Raw genomic sequence first — 27,238 nt, forward strand, 5'->3', positions numbered from 1 at the left:
CTCACTTTTGAATCTTGGCACATTCCACTGTCCAGTCCTCTTGCAGCACAGAGATAATCTTATGTGACGTGTCTTCCTCTCTCAGCGTCCACAGGTCCTCTGCTGCCAGAGGAGTGCGATATCCCTTCACAACAAGCCTGTGGAGCAAATGTGGAGATGATTCACACACATAATTGTCAACAGAACACACACACATTCACACACTCACTCACACACACGCACACACACACACACACACACACACACGTAAACAAGTACAAATGTTGTGGGGGTGAGTCATATGTGGGTTCAAATAAGGGAGGTTTTGAGGACCCTACCCAGTAAACCACCAGAAGAGAATCTTGGACAAAAAAGAGGCATCTTTAACAGGGCACGGATTCTGCAACAGAATTAAAACCAGAGTTACTATTGTTTTAACAGTAAATGCTAAAAAAAACAGCTTATTGACATCCACACTGAGTATAATAGCAAAGAGTGTATTTATGAAATGCAAATAAAAGGTGGTTCAGAGTAGAGGCCATGAGCTCCCACAAGTCTGCATCTGCAAATAGAGCCCAGTGTAAAAATGTTGTTTTCAGGTCAAAAGCAGCAGACGGATCGGAAATGTGTCATCGCCAACCGTCCTATACATACACACACACACACACACACACAGACACACACACACACACATACACACACACACAGGCATACACACAGAAGGTTTGCCTTCTCAACCATATGTTCCCCTCCATCCTGCCACCCCCTCACGAGGTTATTTGCTCTCTTTATAGCAACACTCTAGCATTTTATTCTTCACTTCCTCTCTGACTGTGAGTAACGCTAACCAGAGGAGGAGAAGGAAGTGGAGGAAAAAGAGGAGGACACACCAAGGAACGAGCAATGGGTGTGTCCACGACGCCAGTCTGTGGCTTCTAGACCGCACCATGGGCCAGAAATCTGCTCGGGACTTTTCCAGCTGTTTTTATGGTTTATCACTAGGGAAATATGACATCACAATTCTGTTTTGATTGATGAGGGTCTCACTTTCACCGTCTTGAGGGAGGAGGTTTGGTGGGCAAAATATCAGGAACAGCTCTCAGTATGATGCCGTGCAGTTCTAAACCATTGCAAACGACAACTACAATAATGAGGATACGGTTTAATTATTATCTCTTTTATATTGAAACAAATAAAATAAAATACAAACAAATAACTATGGCGACATGGAAGCTGTGTTCAATGATAAGTCATAGTTAATAGTGTTCTCGGTTACAGAGTTTCAGGGTCCATTGGACGTTGAAATACATGTGTCATGTTAATGGTATGCAGTAGGACAAGGGGGGGAAAAAAGTGCTTGTTCACACTCTTCTCATGGGAAGCTAAAGCAGTGAGGTGAGAGGGTAAAGAGGTAAACCACATCATTGCCTCCAAAAGGCAGAGTGTCCTGCAAACAAAAGTTTTGAACCACAAGATGCTCAGGTAGAATAATAGTGCTGTATTTTAACCTAAGTGAGATAAATTTTCCTCTCCCTACCTTTTCCAAAATGTTTTTCCCCTCTGGAGGTAGGTCGGAAAAGCAGCACAAGAAGAGCTGGACCAGTTGAATCGTGAAGTAGGAGAAAAAAGCCAAATATCTCACAATATCAGAGGCAATGCCCTGTGGAGTAAGTAAAGATCAACCTTTAGAGAGCATGTCTGCAACACATGAGTCAGTGAGTTTATTTGGTGTAATCTATTACAGGCACGTTTAGTAAGTCTGACATTTTGTCTTTAAAGCCAAGAAGAGAATGAGTGGTTTTGTGGGTGGAAATGTCACAGCAAAACTAACATTATATAACCAACAGTTTTCAGTCGCATCAAATGTTTTTTTGATTGCTTAATCTCCACAAACATATCACACAACATCCTGTCAACTTCATCTATCTTCATTATGGTTTTGGATGCACTTTCAGCAGAGTCACAGCACTGAATGGACTTTCCCATGTTTTTGCTTTCCCCATATGTACACACTTTATAGCAGAGGATATGGGTTATACACCCCTGTGATATAAACTATTCATACTTGTCTGTTATGTAGAATCTTTTGTAAATGTTATCCTTATCATACAGAATCTGTTTATTTTGGCACATTTCTACTCTTGGGTCAGCGCCACAGCCACAGCGAGTTTGTTGTGCAACAGTATGGGTATGTACTGTATGCAATCCAGAACTATGGCAAACACAAACAAATTTCTCTGAACACTGTGGAGCTGTGCCCAGGAAGGGGATATAATGAGACCAAATTCATCTTTCCACATATAGAAAAACACGGTCAAGCTGGTCGGAAGTGTGGGTGAGAAAAATGTAGGTTAAGTAAGAATGGCGAAGGGTCAACAAACATGAACCCTGTCTTCAGTCTACAACACTGTCAGACAAGTTAGACACTTTCTTGTAAATATTTTAAAAATGTCTCAGTAAAATATGTCACAGGGAATTGTGCATGATAATATGTGACAGGTATTTTTGGTTTAAAAAAAAGTGCAGGTAACAGGGACAACAACAACAAAAACCTAGCATAAAGTACTGTACATACTCTCAGCATACAGTATTTTACAGTAAGGATGTGCTACGTGTTACATCAACATCCTCGTGTTTGCGTGGGCTTTCTTCCGGTACGCCGTCTTCCTCCAACATTTCAAAAACATGCATGGTCGATTAACTGACTTCTCTAAATTGCCGATAGGTGCGAATGTAAGTGTGAATGGTGATTTGCCGAAAATGCCAGGGTGGACCTCACCACTTCCCAAAGTTTGCAGAAACTGGCTCTATGTTCACCTGTGACCTTGGAATTATCCTGTTCAGGATCGGTAGAAGATGAATGGACGGCATAAATGTAATTGCAAGTAGGATTCTTCCTGACAGCAATAAGATTGGTTGGAAAATGTAGTTCAGAACAGATGAGGAATGTTGGTTTGAACAAATTAGAAAAACAACATCTGAATGCATGAAGGAAATTTTGGCTGGTAGAAAACTGAAAAATGACTTTTTCTTGCTGCGAATGGCTGGCGACCAGTTCAGGGTGTACCCCACCTCTCGCCCGAATACAGCCTGCGACCCTAGTGAGGATATAAATCGATGGATGGATGGACTTTATCTTGTTTTACCTTTTGTAGGGCTCTTCTCATGATAATAACTAGTAAAATCTACCTGTAGAACTCTGACAAGACACAACAGTTCAGGCCAAATACTGTACTCTGCTTTTTGTGCAGGATGCGGTTATTCTTGAAGCATCTATATGGCATTAATTGAAATAATTTTTGCGACGTTTTTCTTTAATTCTAATGCATCCATCCATCCATTTTCCAAACTGCTTATTCTCATTGAAGTTGCGGGTGAGCTGGAGCCTATCCTAGCTGACTTTAGGCGAGAGGCGGGATGCACCCAGCTGGGCACATATAAACAAACATGTGGGAGGAACCAGGAGTACCCAGAGAAAACCTATGCAAGCACGGGGAGACCATGCAAACTCCACACCTGAAGGCCAAGGCTGAGATTCAAAACCCAAAACTCAGAACTGTGAAGCATACATGTTAACCACTAGATCACTGAGCTGGCAATTATAATTCATAATTCATCTTCTTTATCGGTTATTCTCCTAGGGTCGCGGGCGGCTGGAGCCTAACCCAGCTATCTTTGGGCGGGAGGCGGGGTACACCCTGAACCAGTCGCCAGCCAATCGCAGGGCACCAATTATAATTAAGCATGTTAATTGTAATTGTAATTGATAGTTATAATTGGCAGCTGCCTGCTGCAAGGTCAGCATTGCAAATAGGAATCTGTTCTCAATTGCCTTACCTGGAAAGATGAAGGTTAAGTAAAAATATAAAAGAAATTAATCATAAAGGACTTACAGAGAATGTATATTTGAATAGAATACTAATGCATTTCCTGCTTTGTTAATTAGAGAAAAATGGAAATAAATAAGTAAATGCAAAAAGCTATTATGATCTCATTCATGTGTAACTGTGATGATTAGGTTTAAATGAACCAGGTTGGAATTTAAAGCTAAGGAGGAATCGAATATTGTTCATTATGCCGTAGATACAGTAAATGATGCAAAGAAGACGGATAGTAGTGTCCCTGTGTGTTCAATTACATTGAAATCAAAATGTCGATCGAAAGTGTGAAAGCTTTAAGTATGGATGTATGCGTTTACATCTGTCAGTTTGTTTACAGTGAATAAGCCTATAAACCCAATGATGACGTTCTTCTGGTCTGACCTTGCACTGCCATGGCTCACCAACATTTATCCCAGACCCATCATTACAAACCCCCGAGCAGTGTGGGAATATCACACTGAGGGCGATAAAATGAAAATATGGATACGTGTTTCTTTGCGTGTGTTTTTTTTTTTTTTTTTTTAGAAATGCAAATGAAAAAGCCCCATAGCTTTGCTCATCTAAATATAAACTTACACCCATTCAACAATGATTGCAGTGTCTCACAGCAGGCACAGGAAGAAAAGAAAAGTCTAAACGCACACAGGCTTGACCAGAATTGGCAATGTCATGCTCCTACACTTGGTTAATGTTCAGTTACCTTGGTTTAAAATGGAAGATGAAATAACACTTTGCTGACATAGCATACAGCTCAAGCTGTGCTCCTGGAAACTTGCGTCTAGACTATGGGCAGCAGCACACTTGATTAGATGTGACTGCATGGTATTTGACACTACAGGTTCACTGGGGACAATTCTAACCAACATATGTGCATTTAAGTTAATATAAAACAGACATAATGATAAATTAATGGAATAGATAATTAACAATAACAACATACCTCATCTATGACCAGCTGGATCTTTGCTCTGAGAGGCACCAGGGAACAAACAACAGCCAAGACCCAGAAGAGGAAGAGGAATACAGAAGAGCGACAACCTCGTATTCTTTCCAACTGGATGATGCATAAAGCCAGGATCTGAACAGAAATAGTGAGAGGAAAATGACCTATGAACTTAGAAGAGTAGCTTCTTGCCAGAGCCAGAAAATATAGCGCCAAACTCATGCTTGGAATCCTATTATGATTTCTACCACTTAAAGCAAACAGAAACCCACATTTAATTGTTCTATACTGAAGTATTTATAATACATGAATATCATTTTGATTCACTGGAAGAAAATAAAGCGCTACCTTAAATGTACTCACTGCCAAAGCAAGAGAGCTGAAAAGATTTACAGAGTTGGTCTGGTCTAGTGTGACCAGTATTGGTTCTGACAATTAGGTTTCTGGGATTTTCCCTGGCCTGGTTTATCCCTATATGAGATGATGAACCTACTACTCATGGATAAAGCCGCATGTGCCGCATGTTGTTTACTCCAAAATAATGGGACACACTTGTCCTCAGTGGAGTCAAGTATTGGGTGTTGAGCCACTATACAATCCGAGCGGTTGGCAAAAAGAGACGTTACGCTATCGGGCCAGCTTACCAAGTGGGAAAAAACAAGTTTGGGTTTCCAAAAGAGCACCACATTGGTTAGTCTGGGATCAGCCACAGTACTGATTATTAAAGACTCGTGGTAATTGGATTTTCCAATCAACGACTTGACATGGGAAGATTTCTGTGTGTTGGCCAGGAGGAACATCACAATGTGCCCTCACTGACGTAAACAACATCTCTGGCCTCTTATTTGGTGTTCTAAACTTGTGGATTTATTCTTGCTGTTCTTTTCCAATACAATCTTCATGTCCATGTGGTTGTGAATGTACCTCAGCAGGCACTGGGAGGACAACATGTTTTGCCTTTCTTTGCCAAATGACATGCTCTCTGCCATCGTATAATATCTCTTACTAAAGTAGATTTTTCAGGTAACTGTACTTTATTTGGGAACTTATTTTTCTGGTGACTTTTTACTTTTACTCCTTCCTTTTTAAACACATGTAGCTTAACTTTCTACTCCTTACATTTAAAAAAATGATCTCGTTACTTTTAAAACCTTCTAAAGTGAGCAACGATGCAACATAAAAGCAGAAAAAAAGGAAGTAAGTATAGATACGACACTCTCCCTTTTAGCCGCATTCCAACGGCCATGCTGAGCTAGTGGGGGCAAGGCGTCAGCGCATTTCATGGAGCTAAGGTAGTGTGGGCAAGGTGTTGGTGCATTCAATTGAGAGTGCAGTGCGTGCTCAATTTTCTATGAAGATTTACCAACAAGTGTGTTGGCCATTGGCAGGGATACATCAGTGTGCCTGCCATATTAAATGTGCCAGTTCTGCTTGTAAACATCTCGTCCTGCCTGCTGCACAGTCATGTTATAAATGGAAGAACTGTTCCCACAAAGGAGGGAGCATGGAACTGTCCAAAATATTGGCTCCATAGTTCCAGTGAAAGGAACTCTGGAGGATTCAGCATACCAAGAGCTTTTAGACAATTCATTGCTCCCAACTTTGTGGGAACAGTTTGAGGATGGCCCCTTCCTGTTCCAACATGACTGTGGACCAATGCACAAAGCAAGGTCCAAAAAGACATGGATGAGAGAGTTTGGTCTGATTGAACTTGACTGGCCTGCACAGTCCTGACCTCAACCTGATAGAAAACCTTTGGGATGAATTAGAACGAAGACTGAGAGACAGGCTTTCTCGTCCAACAACACTGTGTGACCTCAAAAATGCTCCTTTGGAAAAATGGTAAAAAAATCCCTCCACACACTCATGAACCTTGTGGAAAGCCTTTAAAGCGAAGAGTTAAAGCTGTTATTGCTGTAAAAGGTGGACCGATGTCATATTAAACCCTATTTATTAAGAAGGGGATGTCGCTTCTGATTATACGTGAGTCAAGGCAGGTGAACGAATACTTTTGGCAATGTGTATGACCCTGGTTTAAGGTACTTTCTGTCCTGAGATGATGAGTTTTAAATTGCATTACTTGAAGTGAGTGAAAATTGTGCTTTGCATTTGAAGGTCCCTTTTTTGACTTGCTATATTATGGTAAGCTATTAAGCATGTTTGCATTTGTGTGTAAGTTTGTGGAACAAAAGCCATCATTAATGCTAAATTGAAACCCCTACCTTATATTGTAATTACACGAGACGTTTAGAAGTACAATGAAGGATCAAGTTTTACAGTACGTCATGGGATGGTCTATTGTAGTTGAGATATTAGTGCCTTTTTCAGTCAAACAACCACACTTTGTATGGACTGACAAAGTGTTCCCATCCAATACATTCAGCTGGCCCAAGCAGTGATCAGTGGCCACAATCACTGGATCACTGGATATGGGCATATTGACATTGTTGTACCTATATATCGATACTCACATTTGGCATCGATTTCCTTAAATATCGATAATAGCTAACAAATTGGGGTCCAAGGATCCGTTTCAGGCGGCACGGTGGACGACTGGTTAGAGCGTCAGCCTCACAGTTCTGAGGACCGGGGTTCAATCCCCGGCCCCGCCTGTGTGGAGTTTGCATGTTCTCCCCGTGCCTGCGTGGGTTTTCTCCGGGCACTCTGGTTTCCTCCCACATCCCAAAAACATGCATTAATTGGAGACTCTAAATTGCCCGTAGGTGTGAATGTGAGTGCGAATGGTTGTTTGTTTGTATGTGCCCGGCGATTGGCTGGCAACCAGTTCAGGGTGTACCCCGCCTCCTGCCCGATGATACCTGGGATAGGTTCCAGCACGCCCGCGACCCTAATGAGGAGAAGCGGTTCAGAAAATGGATGGATGGATGGATGGATGGATCAGTTTCATCTGTTTTACATAGCTTACTTCTATTACAATGTGCTGATACACGCCCGCACATGGTGAAGTATTGCGCTGGTCCATATTATGTGACAAGGAAACTTGAGACATAACATCAAACATGCAACTTGTTTCCGACACAGCCAGCTCCAATGCGAAGCAAGCGAAGCGTTGTGTGGTGTTGTCTTACACCACTCAATAAAGTTACGCGTGTATGACAAAACAGCTTTACATGGCAGCAGCGCTAACAATTTGTTCAAACACCTAAAGGCCACACATACCAAGAACCACAGTGAGCTTGAAAAAAGACAAGTTGAACTAAAAGTCCAGTCTCCTGCAGCACAACCAGCTGTCCAGCAAAAGACCCTCCCAGAAAGTTTGCAAAAAGTTAAGGTATATCCAGATACAGACAGCACTTTTACCTTTGCTAAGCTTGTGACAAACACAATGCTTGTGTTGTGTCTGTTCCTTAATCCTTAAAGATTATGATAACAATCTAATATTTTCTTAAGACAAACTTAATATAGTATGTTTGAATATGCATTTTCTTTCAGATGTCTGAATTCTGATGAAGCCAGGTATAAAATTCTAATTTTGTTGGGTCTATGTGGTCAAGTAAGAAGCAAAAACCTAACACAGAGGATTTAAGTCATCTTGATTTCCACACTACAAAGATGAATTTACTTAAATTGAACATTCCTGGCTCAGAGTATTAAAAAAGACAAGAAAATGAGATCATTTTTCATGTTTGCATGACAGTTTCAGTCATAATCATTTTACATTTTGTTTTATTTGTTATAATATGTAATTTAATCATTTTGGAATAAATGGTCAGCATTTGTTATGTGAATTGCCTGTAGTGTAATATTTTGACTAGAAACAAATTCCAATAAGATATGATCACTATCAAAATCAATATCGATGAAATTGCAAGAAAAAGTATCAGTATCGTATCGAATATATAAAGTGTGGTATCGTCCAACCCTAACAATCACCATCCAGGGGATAGCTCACACGCCATATTTGTTGGCTCTTGATGTGATAAATGATATCCCCGCCAAAATAAATGACCATTTCTGAAATTAACCCCCAATACAAGGGACGTCTTGTATTTTCATCCAAGCACGTGCTTGTGTTTATTCGGGAGTCTGCAAAGACCACAGGTGGGAAAGGTTGTCTGGGTTGGAGAGCGAGAAACCAAAAAATGCCTGCAGAAAGTGGCTGCTTTGTATGTAAAGTTACATACAATTAGCAGTGCCTCGACGGGCATCTGACTGTTGACTGCATTATGATGCCTCCTCCATTAACCTACATTAAGTCTTGTCAAGTACTGTACACAACTGTCACGTTGAGACTGTGAAGCTTGAAAACGTTTACATTTTTCATGAATGTGACCCTGCTTATTGCAGCTGTGTGAATGCATTGTGCACTGAATGCATTGTGCATGTATTGTTGACAATTTACCACCTAACTACCACACATCCAGTGTATTATGCCCTTACTGTATGTACATTATTCTCACATGAAACTGTAATTGATGTAAGTGCACTGTGTCCCCCGATGATTGATGGTCAAATACAAGCATTTTTGCAGGATAATGCAATATTTACATTGACTGCAAGACGATAAATCTATCCTTAGTTATTTTGCTTTTCACCTGTCTTGTCAGTGAATGATACATTCTATATTCTTTCATGTGTTTGCACTTTGCACGTTAACATGTGAGCCACATTCCCAGAACTTTCTTGTTACCCCCGGCAACACAGAAAGAATGACTGATGAGTGATTTGAGGTAGAATCAATAGTTTATATTCACTCAAACTCACCAGAGACATGCTTTGACTTACGGAATCATCATATTGTAGGATGTGCTAATTGTTGTGAATGCATTGATGCAAATGCCATGGATATACAGTAGGTAAAATGATCGAGAAAAAAAATGTGAACTTTCAGAAACAATTGTTTCACATCAAGACGACAAGATTGTCCAACAATTCGCGTTCACGTGGACTTGCCAAAATTATGTAATATGTGTCCCAGGTCAGAATTTGGCAATGTCACTTTGGGAAAAGAACAAAAAAAAGAAAACACTAGACACATACACACTAACTTGTACTCTGGGACATTTCTGAAACTGTCTTTTGTATCCATGCTTTGAATATGATTAAAAATAATTCAAGGAAAGTCATAGTTTTTACCACAGTCATGCTGCGGATGATGGGGCTAAGAAGGAAGACCATGTGCTGCTCGATCTCCTGGCTCCTCTCCAGTAAGATGTAGAAAAACTCCACAAAGCCGAAAGAGGCCAACAGAAACCCGAGCACCTAAATGGTCCAGTGATATTAGGTTCAGGCTTTATTCAAAGAAAAAGTCAAATATATCCTCTCATCATGCAAGAAACAGAGGACCGCACTTGTTTAATGCAAATCTCACCATCTTGGCGATACAAAGGGAGGACACCTGAATGCGTCCATGGTCATGGCAGTAAAGGTGAAGGCAGTAGAGGGGGGCCAGGAGCCACAGATAGACACAGGGCACCCACACTAGAACTGTGTTCTGAAAACACTGGGTCAAGTCTGGGTTGGCTGTGTACCAAGTGCGGTTCCAGTCCTGCAAGAGAGATAACAAAAAAGATTTATTTTTTCCAGAATAACATGTTTTGAAATGATCAATAAAGTAAAGATATAACACTGCAAGTATCAATTATCTGAGAAAGTAAGAAGCCCAGGCCCAAATTCAGAAAATGCAGACTACGTTTTAGCATTCCTAGCAGGACAAAGTAAAACCACAAACAGTCAACAAAAATGTGAGTGAGTCCAGGCTGGATTGTGTGAGGAGGCCTTCTTTCTTTCTCTGAAAAGCTGAGTCAGCCGTCAAATGTCTTTGACCCAATTTAAGTTGGACAAAGCCAGACAAAGAGATCAAAGATTATGCCAGCAACTAAGTTTACAAACACAAAACCAGCATACTATTTTTTGGAATGTTATTTATAGGTTACATGACATTGGCAGAACCAACGACTTTCTCAACAAAATAACACGTGCACACACACACACACGCATGCATGCGCACACACAAAGAGCTAAGTGGCTTGTTGTCGTCGGCTTGCTTTGTATTGTTTATCACCTCAGTGAACTGCAGGGTGTCTGGCTCTGTTAACAAGATGCCAAAGGAAGTGGTTTAAAAGTTCCTCGTATGGCAGAACAGATTGGCATTGCTAGACAAGGGAGAGTGGCTTGAAACTACAATGCCGTTACATAACAACCTAACATGCACAGCTCTGTCATTAAACCCTTGAAGTTGCACTAGTTCAATCAACGTGGATTGGAACATTTAGTCATTCCTAAGGACGTGAAAGAACATAAGGAGTTGGTCTCTCCTTTATACCTTGAGCAACTTACACTCCTCTGGTAAAACTTGTAGAAGATGTTGAAGTGTGTCCGTAAGATTATTTTGTACTCTTCCTCCACAATAACATTTATGCGGTCAAAGAGCACTAATGTTGGACACAGGGGCCTGACTCACAATCTGTCTGTCATCTAGGTCATCCCAAACGTGTTTGATGGGACTGAGGTCAGCGTTCTGTGCAAGTTCTTCCACACCAAACTCTTCCAACCATGCCTGTGTGGACCTTGCTTTATGTACACAATGATGCTGGAAAAGAAATGGGCCTACCCCAAACACCACGTTGGAAGCATTTAGAATTAAATTCTGCGAGGAGTTACAAAAATATCCATCTCAACTCCTGATTACTGAATTGATTTAAAAGTGCGTCTCATTTTTGTTGTTCATAGAGTGTGTAAAAAGATCAAGAGTGTGTAAAAATGTGAAATGGGTGAATGTTCCAGCATGAATAGTGATTAATTCCAGTTTACCATAAGTTGCTACTGTTCAGAGCCTCTGGAGCCAAAAGGGTGAATCATGGTCTGACTAGCAGCTACTTGTTTCACTTTGAATTACAGCTGTATGTTTGCCTAGCTCACCACAGAGTCATATACATATCCCTGCAAAAATTTTCAAAACTAGAAAAACTATATATATATATATATATATATATATATATATATATATATATATATATATATATATATATATAATGTAAATCAAAGGTCAGTGTTATGTAATGAAAGGATTTGCACTCACTGTGCATCTGTGGACTCTGTAAGTGCATTTAGGTTCATTTAAACAGTATTACTGTTGAGAGCCAGTGAGTGGGCGGCAACTTTCACAGACTCCTCTGACTCCTGTGGTCAATGGCAAAGGGATGAACAGAACGCTTTCATGAGGACGCACTCCAAACATTTTCTTGTACATTTCACATCTTTATCCAGTTTCTCACCCTTGGCTGAAATGGTTTCAGCTTGGATGCCACAAGGTGTCTGCTTCATATGGCAAACACGTTGATGTGAAGACAAAACTGCTAAAATACCCTCCGTACACAATATGGATTTAATGGGCTGTGTCCATAAAGCTGCGGTGCAAGTGATCAAGTGTTAATAAAAGGTGGAAATGACCCTATTGAGTATGTATATTGCATGTACATTTCCAGGTTTCCAGCTTGTTTCTTATAGACAGCTGGACTTCGTATGCGTCAGAGAAATTCCCATCACTACCGCAAGGGCAAAGCCGTGACCAAAAAGCCAGCAATGACGTTGTTTCCAAGGTATGTGTAAGGTTAATTACTACTACAGTTAAAAAGGTGAAGGTACTTTGCAGCAAGCAAAAGAGAAATGCCAACACACAAGGAATGCAAAACATGCTCATTGCAATGTTACAGTTCTAAAACAATACATCTTTACTTTGATGTGTCACCAAGTCAGGCTTTAGTTTCCTTTTCCCAACATGTGATACACGTTTGAATGCTTGTAGGAGCAAAAACAGAAAGTGCTGTAATGAGAACCAGAAACATAGCGGGGGCGTGATGAAAGCAGAGTGAAAAGAGGCAAGTTCTGACCATGAACATTCCAGCTGAAGCGCAGACATTGTTTTTGCTGAAATATGGAATATGGAGATTTCCTAATGCCAAGGAAGCAACATCTTTACCTCTTAACTTTACATTCCTGCAAGCCGCAACATGCAGTGCTATTCTCCTGCCACACTTAATGTGGGAAACAGTCTGTTAAATTCCCATGTGGGCTGAAAGAAGTGATACTAATAGACATTTGATATTTTGAGGGCAGAAAGCGGCAGTCTCATATGGCTAGTGTTTTTTTCTTTCTCCAATAACTGCTAACACCCAACATTTAAGATGAGTCACAAAGTTGGAGATTAATCTGCACTATAAACATGACCAATGGCAGAGAGAGGGAGAGAGAGAGAAAGAGAAAAGAGAGAAAGCACAAAAGGTCTGTTGAGACTCACCCAGAGTGGGTCCAGGCCACTGAGTCGGCAGAAGGCATCCATCCACTCGCTTGCTGCTTCCTCTCTGATGCTCTACTTGTTGGGCTGAAACAGTCCAGTTCTGCTCCTCACACTAGGTAGCACACCTTCAGCACACGTGTTTGCCCGAGTCAGGATAAAGAATTCACTGTGTGTCCTTAATGGACCTCGCCTCTCTTTTGGATGCCAATCTTCCTAGGTAGGCCTGTCCTTGCTTATGTGTCTGAATGTCTCAGTGTTTATTAGCGAGTGAGCGTTGGAGTGTGTCTGTCTGTGTGACTTGTCCTCCCCTTTAATAGAACATCAGCTCTCAATGAAAGTTTGCATAGGTTTGAACTGCTGCAGCCCTGAGAGCTTGTTTCATTCTAACTCTCACCCTGTCTGCCTGCCTGTTTATGAGTGTGTCTCCTTGGTAGGTGGGTGGAAATATTTCTCTTTCTCTCGCACTCTCACACCCCTCTCCTCTGTCCCACATCTGCTGGATTTCAATCAAAACACCAAAGCTACTCCCCTCAATGGGATGACGGTCCCCCACCCGGAAAAACTCCTCCTACTTTCGCTCACTGCCTCCTCTCCAAGTCCTTCTCCCAGCCCTTTTGCCCACATCTCCCAACTCCACATCTCACACATCACCTCATCTGATCACACAGTTTGTGCAACTTATACAATTTAAAGTGCGACTAAAGCATCATTCAGCAGCTGTCAAAGTCAGGATATTACAAATTCAGTCGCTGTTGTGTGACATGTCTTCATGTAAAGCTGAACAAACTTGCACATTTGTGCAGAAACCACTTTGTGAGTGCATAGTTGTAGTAGCATACTGGTATTGATAGTTTTTCAGTCCAAACGAAATTATGAGTAAGTTTTTCTGTGGGATTTCTAGTGTTGCATGGATTTCCCAGTATTAGTAAAAACCTGCTGAAAATAAGATGAATTAATAATTATTAATATATTAATAAGTCATCTAAACCAGTTGGGGAAATGTTGTATTGATAGAAGTAGAAAACCTAAATTCATCATGATATGCTGTCGCAAATTATATAAAAGGGAAATACGACTTGAAACATTTCAAACACAGCCAGTCAAGGAAAGCATGTCCACTTTCTGTCCCCTTTTCTAATCGTAATTGTATGTCATCCTCAGTGGACAGCAAGGTCGTAGTAGGACATTTGTTCTTCACTCTTCCACTGTGGCCAAAGACTGCACAGCCATATAGATAAGTGACGGACAGAGAAAATGTTACGATAATTTTGTGACTAGACAGATCACAACGTAAGTAGTTTGAGAAAACTTGTTCGCGATTGTTTTGTCTTTTTGTATCACATTTACTGTAATGTGTATTCAAAGCCTAAACATCTAAATAAATATGCAAGCCATTTCTCCTGTGTGAACGGTGAAAAGAAAGACCCCATACAGTATGTTGAAAAAAAGTGCAAATATCTTTAGTACTCCTGGTGGTCTGCTGAAAAGCGTCATCATATTGCGCAATTTTGGTCACCCTGGTCAGGACACAAGGGAAAAGTACAGCAAAACAGCTGTGCAGGAAAGTATGACAGTCTTTGCTGGGACAAACACAAGCAGCATCATAGCCACAGAGAGAAACATGGAAAGTTTGGCAAGGGGGACAACCACTACCTGATCCTACGTCTGGACATGTGCGAATATGAGATTCTGCTTCTTAAAATGAGTCATCGCTTTATGTTCTCCACCCGACTAGGGAGTTTTTATTCACCAGACCCTGCTATTAATTGCTAAAATGCATGTTGCATTGCATATACCGTATGTTGTTGATGATTGATTGGAAAAAGTTGTTGTATAAAATCAAAAGGTCAGCTATTGTGACAGCTAAGGTGGCCAGAACATGAAAAAAAGTTCAAACCACATTAGCTTACAGTATGTCCCCAAAGTTTATGCTGATGGCTTCGATGTTAATAACTGAAGGATAAAGACAAAACAAATACAGTATATCACAAAGTTTGCTGGAGCTGTCAGACGGACCAAAACAAAAAGAAATTCAATGCTCCACACTAATGTTGTGTTATGTCTCAGTCCGTTAGGTTGTGGTACAGGTGCCCGACTGTTGCCCTAAATGTCTGACTATGCCCCCCCAAATGAGTTGTGCCCTGCCACAAGTCCCTGAAGTGCAGCCTTTTTGTGACAATCCTAATTTAGAATTTAATTAAAAATCTAAATTGATGCATTTCAGCCACTAACAGCGACATAAACATAAGATAATCCAAACAAAATAAAAAGAATAAAAACAGTGTTAAGTATTTTTATATAACACATCACTTCCCGTCCAAGCATGTATCACACGTCTCATCAGTTAGCTGACTGCTTTCAACTAGCCCAGCATTTGGCACCTCCACAGCAGTAACCTATGTGAGAATTCATTCTCCACTGAGAAACGCGTTTTCAGACCTCAGGCGCACAATACTCTATAAAATAAAAGGCCCATGTTGGTTCAGCTGGTGTTTGAGGGATGAGGGACATGACCCAAAAGCGAGTGGAAGGACAGAAGGACACCTTTGCCAGCCCGTCACATATACAACCCCAATTCCAATGAAGTTGGGACGTTGTGTTAAACATAAATAACAAGAGAATACAATGATTTGCAAATCATGTTCAGCCTATATTTAATTGAATACACTACAAAGACAAGATATTTAATGTTAAACTGATAAACTTTATTGTTTTTAACAAATAATCATTGACTTAGAATTTTATGGCTGCAACACGTTCCAAAAAAGCTGGGACAGGTGGCGAAAAAGACTGAGAAAGTTGAGGAATGCTCCTGCAAACACCTGTTTTGAACATCCCACAGTTGAACAGGCTAATTGGGGACAGGTGGGTGCCATGATTGGGTATGAAAGGAGCTTCCCTGAATTGCTCAGTCATTCACAAGCAAAGATGGGGCGAGGTTCAACCCTTTGTGAACAAGTGCGTGAGAAAATAGTCGAACAGTTTAAAGACAATGTTCCTCAACGTACAATTGCAAGGAATTTAGGGATTTCATTATCTACGGTCCATAATGTCATCAAAAGGTTCAGAGACTCTGGAGAAATCATTGCATGTAAGCGGCAAGGCCGAAAACCAACATTGAATGCCCGTGACCTTCGATCCCTCAGGCGGCACTGCATCAAAAACCGACATCAATGTGTAAAGGATATCACCACATGGGCTCAGGAACACTTCAGAAAACCACTGTCAGTAAATACAATTCAGCGCTACATCCGTAAGTGCAACTTGAAACTCTACTATGCAAAGCAAAAGCCATTTATCAACAACACCCAGAAACGCCGCCGGCCATCTTAGATGGACTGATGCAAAGTGGAAAAGTGTTCTGTGGTCTGACGAGTCCACATTTCAAATTGTTTTTGGAAATTGTGGACGTCATGTCCTCCAGGCCAGAGGAGAAGAACCATCCGGACTGTTATGGACGCAAGGTTCAAAAGCCAGCATCTGTGATGGTATGGGGCTGTGTTAGTGCCAATGGCATGGGTAACTTACACATCTGTGAAGGCACCATTAATGCTGAAAGGTACATGCACAGGTACAGGTTTTGGAGAAACATGCTGCCATCCAAGCAACGTCTTTTTCATGGATGCCCCTGCTTATTTCAGCAAGACAATGCCAAACCACATTCTGTACGTCTTACAACAGCGTGGCTTCGTAGTAAAAGAGTGCGGGTACTAGACTGGCCTGCCTGCAGTCCACACCTGTCTCCCATTGAAAATGTGTGACACATTATGAAGCGTAAAATACGACAACGGAGACCCCGGACTGTTGAACAGCTGAAGCTGTACATCAAGCAAGAATGGGAAAGAATTCCACCTACAAAGCTTCAACAATTAGTGTCCTCAGTTCCCAAACGTTTGAATGTTGTTAAAAGAAAATGTGATGCATTTTTGGAATGCGTTACAGCCATAAAATTCTAAGTTAATGATTATTTGCTAAAAACAATAAGGTTTTTCAGTTTGAACATTAAATATCTTGTCTTTGTAGTGTATTCAATTAAATATAGATCGAACATGATTTGCAAATCATCGTATTCTGTTTCTATTTATGTTTAACACAAGGTCCCAACTTCATTGGAATTGGGCTGTAGTAAAATGCCCAGTACACCAACTCAACTCTTCTAAAGCAAAGCCATGTGTTTAATTTACCCAATGCCCGCCATCTAATACTTGTTTTATAACGTTTAATGCTGAGTCTGCGTGACTATGTGTGCACACGAGCATGCGTGTGCGTGACCAACATGGCATGTACGGTACCTGTTTTAATGTTGTGCGTGACTGTGTGCGCGCCACCGTGCCAAACCTAATTTATAAGGCGTACTCATATTTTTTTTTGCGTTACAATGTGCCCCCCCTCACCCTGACCAAATGCCCACCCAAAAGACACGCTCTGGCCAACCCACCCAAGCATGGGGAGAGCATGCAAACTCAGCACAGGAGGGCTTGAGCTGCGAAAAACCCAGAACCTCTTAACTGTGAGGCAGACATGCTAGTCACTAGTATTGCCCAAAAAAAAATATATATATATATATTAGCCCAAATCTATTGATCTTATTTGCTGTGCTTGTGCAAAAGCACATGTTACTTGAGTTATGTAATTTAAAAAAGAATCACAAATGGTTTGTGTTGTCTCTTCTATATATAACATTGTCATTCCGAATGAATGAGTTAATGTGTGCCTGTAGAATAGGCTATAGGCTTTCCTATTTAAAGGGAGCTATACTTCATCTTTCCTGCTGCATCCAGAATAAACCTCACAGCAGCCTCTGACCCAAGGCTTCTCAGCTGATCATTCCCAGAGAAAGTGAGGTTAGATGTGTTGCAGCCCAAAAGTAAAGAAATGTCCCTCAATACCCTGCAAAATAGCATAGAGTTGTGCACAAGTAAGATCGAGAAGCGTGCAAACTGCTGGTACAGGCCCAAGAGGGGACAATGTAAACAAGCTGATGCATGTCAGGTCTGTAAATATAACCAAAAAAAGGTTGGTGTCAGCGGATGGCCCAGCGACAGACTGTTTACGGCAGTAGGGAGCAAAAGAAGGCCCAGTGCGGAGCTAGTGGGAGGCTGGTTAAAGCTGGGCTTTTTGTGGTCATGGCATGTAGTAGTAGTACCATGGGGTTGGCAGACGCCTGATGCGGAGGTTGGCTGCGGGGGTGGCAGTGCCTGGGCCAGCCTGTGGTGATGTGGTGTGGTTAACCAGTCTCGGTCATCTACACTTCCTCTGGCCTCTGTTCCTGGGAGGAAAAACAGTCTAGTCAAAATAATGGTGTCATTTTGGCTTTGTATACATTCTAGCAAGGGAAGACAAATTTAGCAACAGTAAAGCAAAGGGAGGTGCCTAAAAGTGAGGAAGAAAGTGAGCAAAATATTTGTTCTGTTTTTGCTCCCTTTAAACTGTTAAAATAAAGTGTCGTAAATTATGTGCTCATCTTCACTGTCGCTTGTAAATTCAGATCAGCCTTGGCAAGCACTTATAAGCACTTGTCTCTGCTGCTTTTACTCATGGTGTCATCTTAATTTAAAGCCTCATTAATTTTTCGTCTCAAACTGGATTTTGACACAGTAGTTCTGTCGTGTTGGGCAAAGCCACGTCATATACTATTTGTGCACTGTTTGGGTGTACCAGACCTGTTTAATTCCAGTATCTGGACTCCAGACTAGCCTCACATTACTCTGTCAGTGATATGAGACCAAAGGTATTTACCACCTTTCCTGGCTTGGTACCTGCTAAGATGCTCACTCATAAGTAGAAAACATTCTCAGGTAATGTATCAAGAATAGATTGGATACAGTATAAAAGCACATGCTCATTAGAGTTAATATCACTCATGTTGTGGTGGCTTGCTTCATTAAAAACAACAACAGGTGAAAGGGGCCCCTACATAATGCTCCAAACGAGGTAAACTGCATAAATTGTATAATGTTGGTTTTCCCATTAAAGCTCACAGCTGTTAACTTTAGAGAAAACAATAATGCCTTACAGTAGATATACAAAAAAAAAATCTACACGCCGCTGTTCAAATCCCAGGTGTTTGTCAAATAAAAAAATGAGATCAAGATAAATAATCCATAAAAATAAAACAATACAAATTATCCACCATTAATGTGATCTATAACATGTAAAACTCAATTGAACCAAAAAATGAAATTATTTTCTTCTTATCTTTTCATCAATTTTGGAGGGACAGTGTTCAACACCATCATCCCTGAACTCCAAGCTCGTCCAGCTCAAGCAGGACATAGCAAGTGACACACACCATTAGCATTGGGACTGCCTGAGGATGTGTGCTCTTTTCACTGCTTTTTCAGTGCTCGGTGTGCGCCAGCCTTAACCACCATAATCCTAACCTTAACTCATCCTAAACTGCCTTAACTGCAACCCTACTCCTAAACCTAACCATAATAAACTTCTTAGTTTTTTAAATTATATTTGGACTGGACATCTCGTTACATCTGCGTAGCCTACCCTTCCCGCGATGCAGGAGCCAATCATTTTGAAGTGGGGCGGGTCTTGCCGAGAAAGGGCGTGAGATTTCTCAGAAGGTCTCTGAAATGGGATGTTCTCTTTCCAGTGTTTTGGCTTTTGTTAATTTGTTATCTGAAATGTAAATGCGTTTCGGTTTTTTTTTTGTTAATTTGTTTTCTGAAATGTAAAAGTGTTTTGGCTTTTGTTAATTTGTTTTCTGATATGTAAAAGTGTTGCACAATTTGTTATATTGTTTTGCACTTCCAGGTCACCATAGTGTTCACTGTGTTCCATGCTATATTTAATGTCTTGGAAATTCTTTTGTACCCTTTTCCTGACTTTTACCTTTAAACAATGAGAAAGGTTTTAAATGATTTATCTTGGTCTCATTATTTTTTTAATCACAAAAAAATGGCACAAGGGTGTGTAGAGTGTGTAGACTTTTTATACCCACTGTACAGTACTTCCTTTGACAGAGAAAGAAGAGGTACAACTCACATTATTTTATTGTAAGCATAGGTACAGTATGAAGTCACATCACATAAATAGTTGCACATCATAATGAATCTTCAAATTTGTTGCAAAACATTTTATTCATGACACACAATTATTGAGTTAACAGACATTTCTAAAGCAATAGCTGAAGCAGTTTGTCAACAATACAAATTTTACAAATTTGTATTGTAGAGTATAACTGTAACTGGACCCGAGTCAACCTTTTTGAATTACCATGACATGAATGACTGAGAATCTACACAGGCAATTGGAGGAACACTTTTCTTCTTTTCTCCCCTTAACTTGAAGTCAGCAAAGCTTCACACAGTCATGGATTGTGCAGGCATGGATGTGTGTGGGCAGAGGACGTCAAGAGAGGAATAACTGAGTAACACCTGCTTAGACATGAGGGATAATTTAGCAGAATCCAACACAACTTTGGTGAAGGGTTTTGTGTGAAGGTTATGTTTTCATCAGTCTCTTGCTTTTGCGTCATTTTAACATAACATTTGCTGTCGAGTGTGAGAGGAAGGGCTTAACAAGATGCATTAAAATTGGTAACACATTCATCTTTTGCATAACACATTTGTCTTTTGTCAAGCTTCTTTCCATTTCTTTTTGTTGTGTCTAATCTGAGTAAAATATCTCCTAAACCTCTCACACACCATATTGATGCTTTGGTATTGTTTTTAACCTATATGTGTGTGTGTGTGTGCGTGTCTCTGTCCTTGTGAACAATCTGCCAGGTTTGTCTTATTTTTATTTTTTTACATTTTAATTAATGTGAAGTGCTTTTTGTTGCATTTCTTTGTATGAAAGGCACTTACAAATAAAGTTAGAGTGAGTGATTCTTTTTCTCCACTTACAGCAAATGGCCTAAATGAAACTAGGCAGTGATTATCAAACAGAGGAATAGTTTTACACAGAAGGAAAGTCAGGCTACTGTAAGCACTCTCTCTTAAAACTATGGGAATAAATAAATAAATAAATACTGTAAAATCTGTGCCAGTTATGGTTTAAATTTTATAAGACTGTCTAAAAATGTATTCTACGATTAAGTTCAGTTACATAATCTTTAAAACAGCTACTTTCCTTCCTCATTGAATCATTTAGGAAAAGTGTTATATTAGGTAAATGTAATGTGGCAGAATGTAACAAGAATGGAATAATTCCAGAATGTAACCACCCACAGGTCTGTAGACCTGTGGGTGGTTCCCAAAAATAGCATATTTCTTTTGACTCGGTCTTGTTTTGTCCATGTTTTGACCTTGCGTCATGGATAGATTTGTCCAATGTGTTTTTGTCCAAATGTTTCCTTGTTTTTCCCCCCCAGTTATATTTCAAGTCGGTATTATATTAATGGACTGATGTAATGTAATCTAATTACTTAATTCCACTGCCACCTGCTCCCATCCAATCAAATGCAACAACATGGCTATATCCTATCAGAGGAACACAAATGTTCTCATTAAACAGGTGGAAAAAAATTCTAGATTGATAATACGATATATCAAATTTAGGTGGAAGAGACAAAGTTTTATATGACTTGTAAGTGAGTGAGTGAGTGAGTGAGTGAGTCTGGCTTGGATATGCCTCTCACGGAAACATGCAGCCTTGGGAGGTCGGAGCTGGGACTCATTGTTGATCGATACAGTAGATTTGAAAGGAAGATATGGGTAAATAACTTATTGCATACACTGTAGGTAGTAACAATCTAAGACACTAAAAATGGTTCTTTCTGTATCCATCACTAATGTCGTAGAGCATCTGCAGACAATTGAGAGCCTCAGCCTTAAACGCGAGTCTTCGGAGTAAACACTGCAAAATTATTTGAACAATGCTCATCAGCATACTGTGGCTCATCCCTTAACTCGAAACATAAGTACTCCTACCCATGCAAAGAAGTGAGTGGAAATCCATGGGACAGTACTGTCACTATAATGTTGATGATTCTCTCCCTAATAGAAGTTGGAGCCAGACTCCCACTCAATCTGGCTTCCAGTGATGTACAATGACACCAGATGATTATTAGTCACCACTCATGGAGTGGTAAGGGTGGCTTTAAAAAAAGCTTCTTGCCTTTCCTGTTCATGATTGCTGATCAAGCACTTCTAAAAATATCAGCAAGAAAAACTGAGAGGGCCAGGATTGCAGTTATGGTGTTTATAAAGGAATTATCCTCTCCCACGGAGCTGTAAAGCATTGTCGTCTTCAGGGTGAGATACAAATAGCATTAAATCAGATGTGGTAAAATGCTGAAGTGACAAACTGCAGATGTTAATGTTCAAGATGCCACATAAGCAAGCCACAGTTCACTGAGGTCTTTTATTGTAAACATTTGGGACCCTTTCAAGTTAAATGACTGTGAATGCGAGTGAACGGTTGTCTGTCTCCGTGTGCCCTAAGACTGACGAGCGAACAGTCCAGGGTGTAGCCTGCTTTTCCCCAAAAGTCAGTTGAGATAGGCTCCAGCTCCCTACAACCCTGAACAAGAAACACTAAAGGCAGAGGAACCGGGGGACACTTGGGGCTAAGGCCCCCCACATTTTACTGCCATTGATGTGCGCCTTTGCTATTTTTATCACAATTGTTTTTATTTATTACACTGGATGGTGCTTATCTGAACATATGTTGCTTATCTGTATCATAATTAGGAGTAAAATGTACAAGTGAGAATGGTTGCCCCCTGAGCACTGTGCACTCCACTTCACAAGTTGTTCTGCCTTCTCTGGGATATGCGGTATTGAAAATGGATGGGTGGATTTGGTACTTGGTACTTGGCCATGGTATAGAATATACAGTGCCATAGCTAAGTACCACTCCTTTTATAATGATCATAAACTATATTTATAGTAACATGACATTGATAAAACCAACTCAGTAGAAGCCCAATGTATGCTAATTCTAATTCCTGGCAAAACATGATGTTTCTTAAAGGTCCCGTCTTTTACCAAACCAACTTTTTCTAGGATTTGGGATGTTATATTGGCTCTACTGCGATTGGCTGGCGACCAGTTCAGGGTGCACTCTGCCTCTCGCCCAAAGATACAGTAGCTGGGATAAGCTCCAGCACGCCCGCAACCCAATTGCGGTACGGAAAATGAATGGATGGCTATTTACTCTATGGTGCCTCAGTAAACGTGCAATATGAATAGAAATCGTCCACGCATTCCTGAGTTTCAGACGTTTATCTACCAAGAGGCCTGAAATAAGGTCATGAGAATTTCTCAATTTTATCCATGTCATGGTGAAAAAAACAGTCAACATCTGGTGTGACCACCATTTGCCGCACGCAGTGCAACATATCTCCTTCACATAGAGATCAGGTTGTTGATTGTGGCCTGTGGAATGTTGGTCCACTCCTCTTCAATGGCTGTGTTTAGTTGCTGCCAGGAACTGGAACACGCTGTCATATACGCCGATCCAGAGCATCCCAAGCATGCTCAATGGGTGACATGTCCGGGGACTATGCTGGCCATGCAAGAACTGGGATGTTTTCAGCTTCCGGGAATTGTGTACAGATCCTTGCAACATGGGCCCGGGTATTATCATGCTGCAACATGAGGTGATGGTCGTGGATGAATGGCACAACAGTGGGCCTCAGGATCTCGTCACGGTATCTCTGTGTATTCAAAATGCCATCAATAAAATGCACCTGTGTTCGTTGCCCATAACATACGCCTGCCCATACCATAACCCCACCGCCACCATGGGCCACTTGATCCACAACGTTGACATCAGCAAACCGCTCACCCACACGACGCCACACACGCTGTCTGCCATCTGCCCTGAACAGTGAAAACCGGTATTCATCCGTGAAGAGAAAACCTCTCCAACGTGGCAGACGCCATCGAATGTCAGCCTTTGCCAACTCAAGCCGGTTACGACGAAGAACTGCATGCAGGTCGAGACCCCGATGAGGACGACGAGCATGCAGATGAGCTTCCCTGAGACGGTTTCTGACAGTTTGTGCAGAAATTATTTCGTTATGCAAACCAATTGTTGCAGCAGCTTTCCGGGTGACTGGTCTCAGACGATCTTGGAGGTGAAGGTCCTGGGCTGGTGTGGTTACACATGGTCTGCGATTGTGAGGCCGGTTGGATGTACTGCCAAATTGTCTGAAACGCCTTTGGAGACTGCTTATGGTAGAGAAATGAACATTCAATTCACGGGCAACAGCTCTGGTGGACATTCCTGCAGTCAGCATGCCAATTGCACGCTCGCTCAGCGCTTCCGACATCTGTGGCATTGTGTTGTGTGATAAAACTGCACATTTCAGAGTTGCCTTTTTTTGTGGCCAGGCTATGGCACACCTGTGCAATAATCATGCTGTCTAATCAGCATCTTGATATGCCACACCTGTGAGATGGGATGGATTATCTCGACAAAAGGAGAAAGGCTCACTAATACAGATTTAGACAGATTTGTGAAAAATATTTGAGGGAAATGGCCTTTCGTGTACGTAGAAAACGTTTTAGATCTTGGAGTCCAGCTCACAAAAAACAATTGTTGCTTTTATATTTTTTTGTTCAGTGTATTTTCTCATAAATTGCAAACATTTCCCAAATACTGCTGCGGTATGTAAACTTGTGAGCACAACAATATTAAAGGCTTTCAAGCAAGCCAAAAATATGTGAATTGGTTTTGAAACAAACTATTATATCTTTTCCCACTTTCCATCATCTAAATTTAAAGAATGAATAGCACTATATACAGTACACACAATTATACATTTTCCCACGGCAAATCCAAACAGCACACATCACTCAGCACCTCACTACAATGCCATTTGTACCACAGTACAGTATGCACTTGTACACAACTAACCTATAGTTTGCACTCTGTAAATCAGAGAAATGTGAACCACATCCTTGGGCTGACAGGAAATTCTGTTTAAATGACATGTTTGATAAATGAGCATGTCATCACTCATTAAATAGATTGTTTCCCTAAATTTCTCCCTTCCCTTGTAATCTTAACAGGACGATTATTTTATACAAGCATAAACACAATTTATTCTTCTGTTCAACATTCATTTTTACACATTTTAAATGTAAACTGTCCGATTAGCCTGTAGGCTCGTTCAGTCAAGCTTGTTGACATAAGTGTTGCATAGTCGCTCAAGGACTTGCAGGAAATTAACAAAAGCACTACAGAATGTCATGTTTGAACCAAACTTCTACCAAGCCACATGAGCATTTCTGGGATTGCACAAGTTCTGGGTTAAACGCTTTATAGCAGTGTATAACCATTTAGAATAGAAAATGTTTCCAGATGCACAATATATGCAAGTCCCATATATTCTATAATTTCTACATGACAAGCTACAAATGGAAAAGCAATAAAATCATGACTTTCAAAAAGAAACCCCTCCTGATCGCACAGCATAGTGTTGTTGATCACATAAACCCAACATATCAAAATACATTACGCAACGCAAGCACAGCGACAATAAATCATATAGCTTGGTTTAACCATGGATTTGCAAAGATTTTTGTGTGCAAGTGGCATTTCACACGTCTTGAATAAAGCTTATTTCCATGAAAATGACAAAGTACACTTACCAACACCTCAAGCAGGCAATGTTTTGTAAAGCTAGCAAATACTGTATGTGGTCTTCTTCCCTAGTTTGATCATGTGACACCAGCAAAGCACTGCTATTTTGTGCTAAATGCGTTTTGCACATTTTGGGTCAAAATCAATCTTGATTCTGAAAAATAAGCCTGTCCTTAGAAGCCCCAGACTGGAATCAATATTTTGAGTGCTACTTCACGATGTCAGGGGCTGTAACAATGAAATGCAGGAAGTTTGATTATGATATTACATTTTTACTGAACGCCTAATGAATTCTGATAGGGCACTTTTCATCCCCAGGTCACAATAGGTATCTCAATAAACCACTAAAATGGACATTTTCTAAAACTTTGGTGTGAAGAGAAAAAAAAAAACACATAAGGAACTATGCCAGACAGACGTGCCATTTAACTTCGACCAGACGTCACTTCATACACTCCCCAGTGTCCATGAAAGCAGTGGTTTTGACTGTGGCATTCTCTTCAGCACACAAAATTGTGAAGTGTAAACTCTAATAATAAAAGAAAAATCAGTCTTCTGGTTTTATTTGAGTACAATGCAAAAAATATTGGAGGGCTTTTCTGAAAATGAAATCTTTTTGGATACCTTTCCTGAGATCTCAGTTTGTCATAAATTTGGATTGACTGAAAAGAATGGGGCAGCACAGCTGACGACTAGTTAGCACATCTAACGACTGGTTAGCACATCAGCCACACAATTCTGAGGACCAGGGTTCAAATCCCAGCCCCGCCATAGCAGAACTTTGAAATTTATTCTAACTTACAGCATTGACTATCCAGTTAAGTTTTGTGATGACGAAGTTAAACCCTGGAACTATTGTTTCCATGATCACCAATAGTGTTCAACCTCATAGGTCCCACTGTACTTCCCTGTGGCATACAGTACACTGGTATAATGTACACTTGTAAATTTTCTACCTGACTGTGATTTCAGTTTCCAGGGATGATTCACAAAGAAATTTCTAATGAATGTGTACCGGTGCACATGACTGTACATCTATTTACTGTACATCTACTGTAACATCTATTAGAAGCATTTTAGTTTTATGGTTATGGTTGGTATGAGACAGGATAGTTACCCGAAGAAGCTTCTTGAAAGCATTCTTGGTAGAGTATTTCAGCAATGTGTGAGATGCCCTAATGACTACATAAGGCCAACTCTACTAACAACAATAAAGGTTACCAGGTACCTGAAATAAAATATCAGATTAAGGCCCAAAGCAGAGACCAGTCCTGCTCATAATTTGGTAAATGTGCACATATAAACAATATTACATCCAAGAAAACAGATTCTGACGTGCAACACACACTTAGGCGTCCTAGTCAGAGACCAAGTGAGACAAGACCTGTCACGTCTCCTCGCAGTGAGAGCAGACATTGTTGACTCACTGTAGTCTAGGGGCTTTGCCTGCGTCCCACCACAGCTATGCACTTGTCTGACCAGAGCCTCAGAGCAAGGGCAAGGCTGCGCAGACTTGCATTTGTCCACAGAAGCATGCAACCATTACACAAAGAGACATGTTTAAGCACAGACACACTTTCTCCAGGTCTGTGGGATGCTCTTTTATTCACTCATCAGTCAAAA

General features: G+C 40.7%; 1 protein-coding gene across 3 annotated transcripts in view; it reads right to left on the minus strand.

Annotated features, from left to right (window-relative positions):
• The window catches only part of abcc6a (ATP-binding cassette, sub-family C (CFTR/MRP), member 6a), a 28,385-nt gene extending 14,807 nt beyond the window's left edge, over window positions 1–13,578 (minus strand). Inside the window, exons 1-7 of one of the 3 annotated variants that reach the window (XM_061769744.1) lie at window positions 13,064–13,574; window positions 10,136–10,312; window positions 9,901–10,026; window positions 4,801–4,938; window positions 1,517–1,639; window positions 318–379; window positions 6–137 (exon numbers count right to left, since the gene is read on the minus strand). In XM_061769744.1, the coding sequence (XP_061625728.1) occupies window positions 6–137; window positions 318–379; window positions 1,517–1,639; window positions 4,801–4,938; window positions 9,901–10,026; window positions 10,136–10,312; window positions 13,064–13,105 (800 nt within the window). In that variant the 5' untranslated portion in view covers window positions 13,106–13,574. Of the gene's footprint in view, window positions 1–5; window positions 138–317; window positions 380–1,516; window positions 1,640–4,800; window positions 4,939–9,900; window positions 10,027–10,135; window positions 10,313–13,063 lie in introns of all 3 variants that reach the window. The other 2 variants (XM_061769747.1, XM_061769746.1) reach the window with 2 other exon arrangements.
• Between the last annotated feature and the right edge of the window lie 13,660 nt (window positions 13,579–27,238).

The sequence above is a fragment of the Phyllopteryx taeniolatus genome, chromosome 4 (assembly GCF_024500385.1).
Source record: "Phyllopteryx taeniolatus isolate TA_2022b chromosome 4, UOR_Ptae_1.2, whole genome shotgun sequence".
NCBI classification, from domain to species: Eukaryota; Metazoa; Chordata; class Actinopteri; order Syngnathiformes; family Syngnathidae; genus Phyllopteryx; species Phyllopteryx taeniolatus.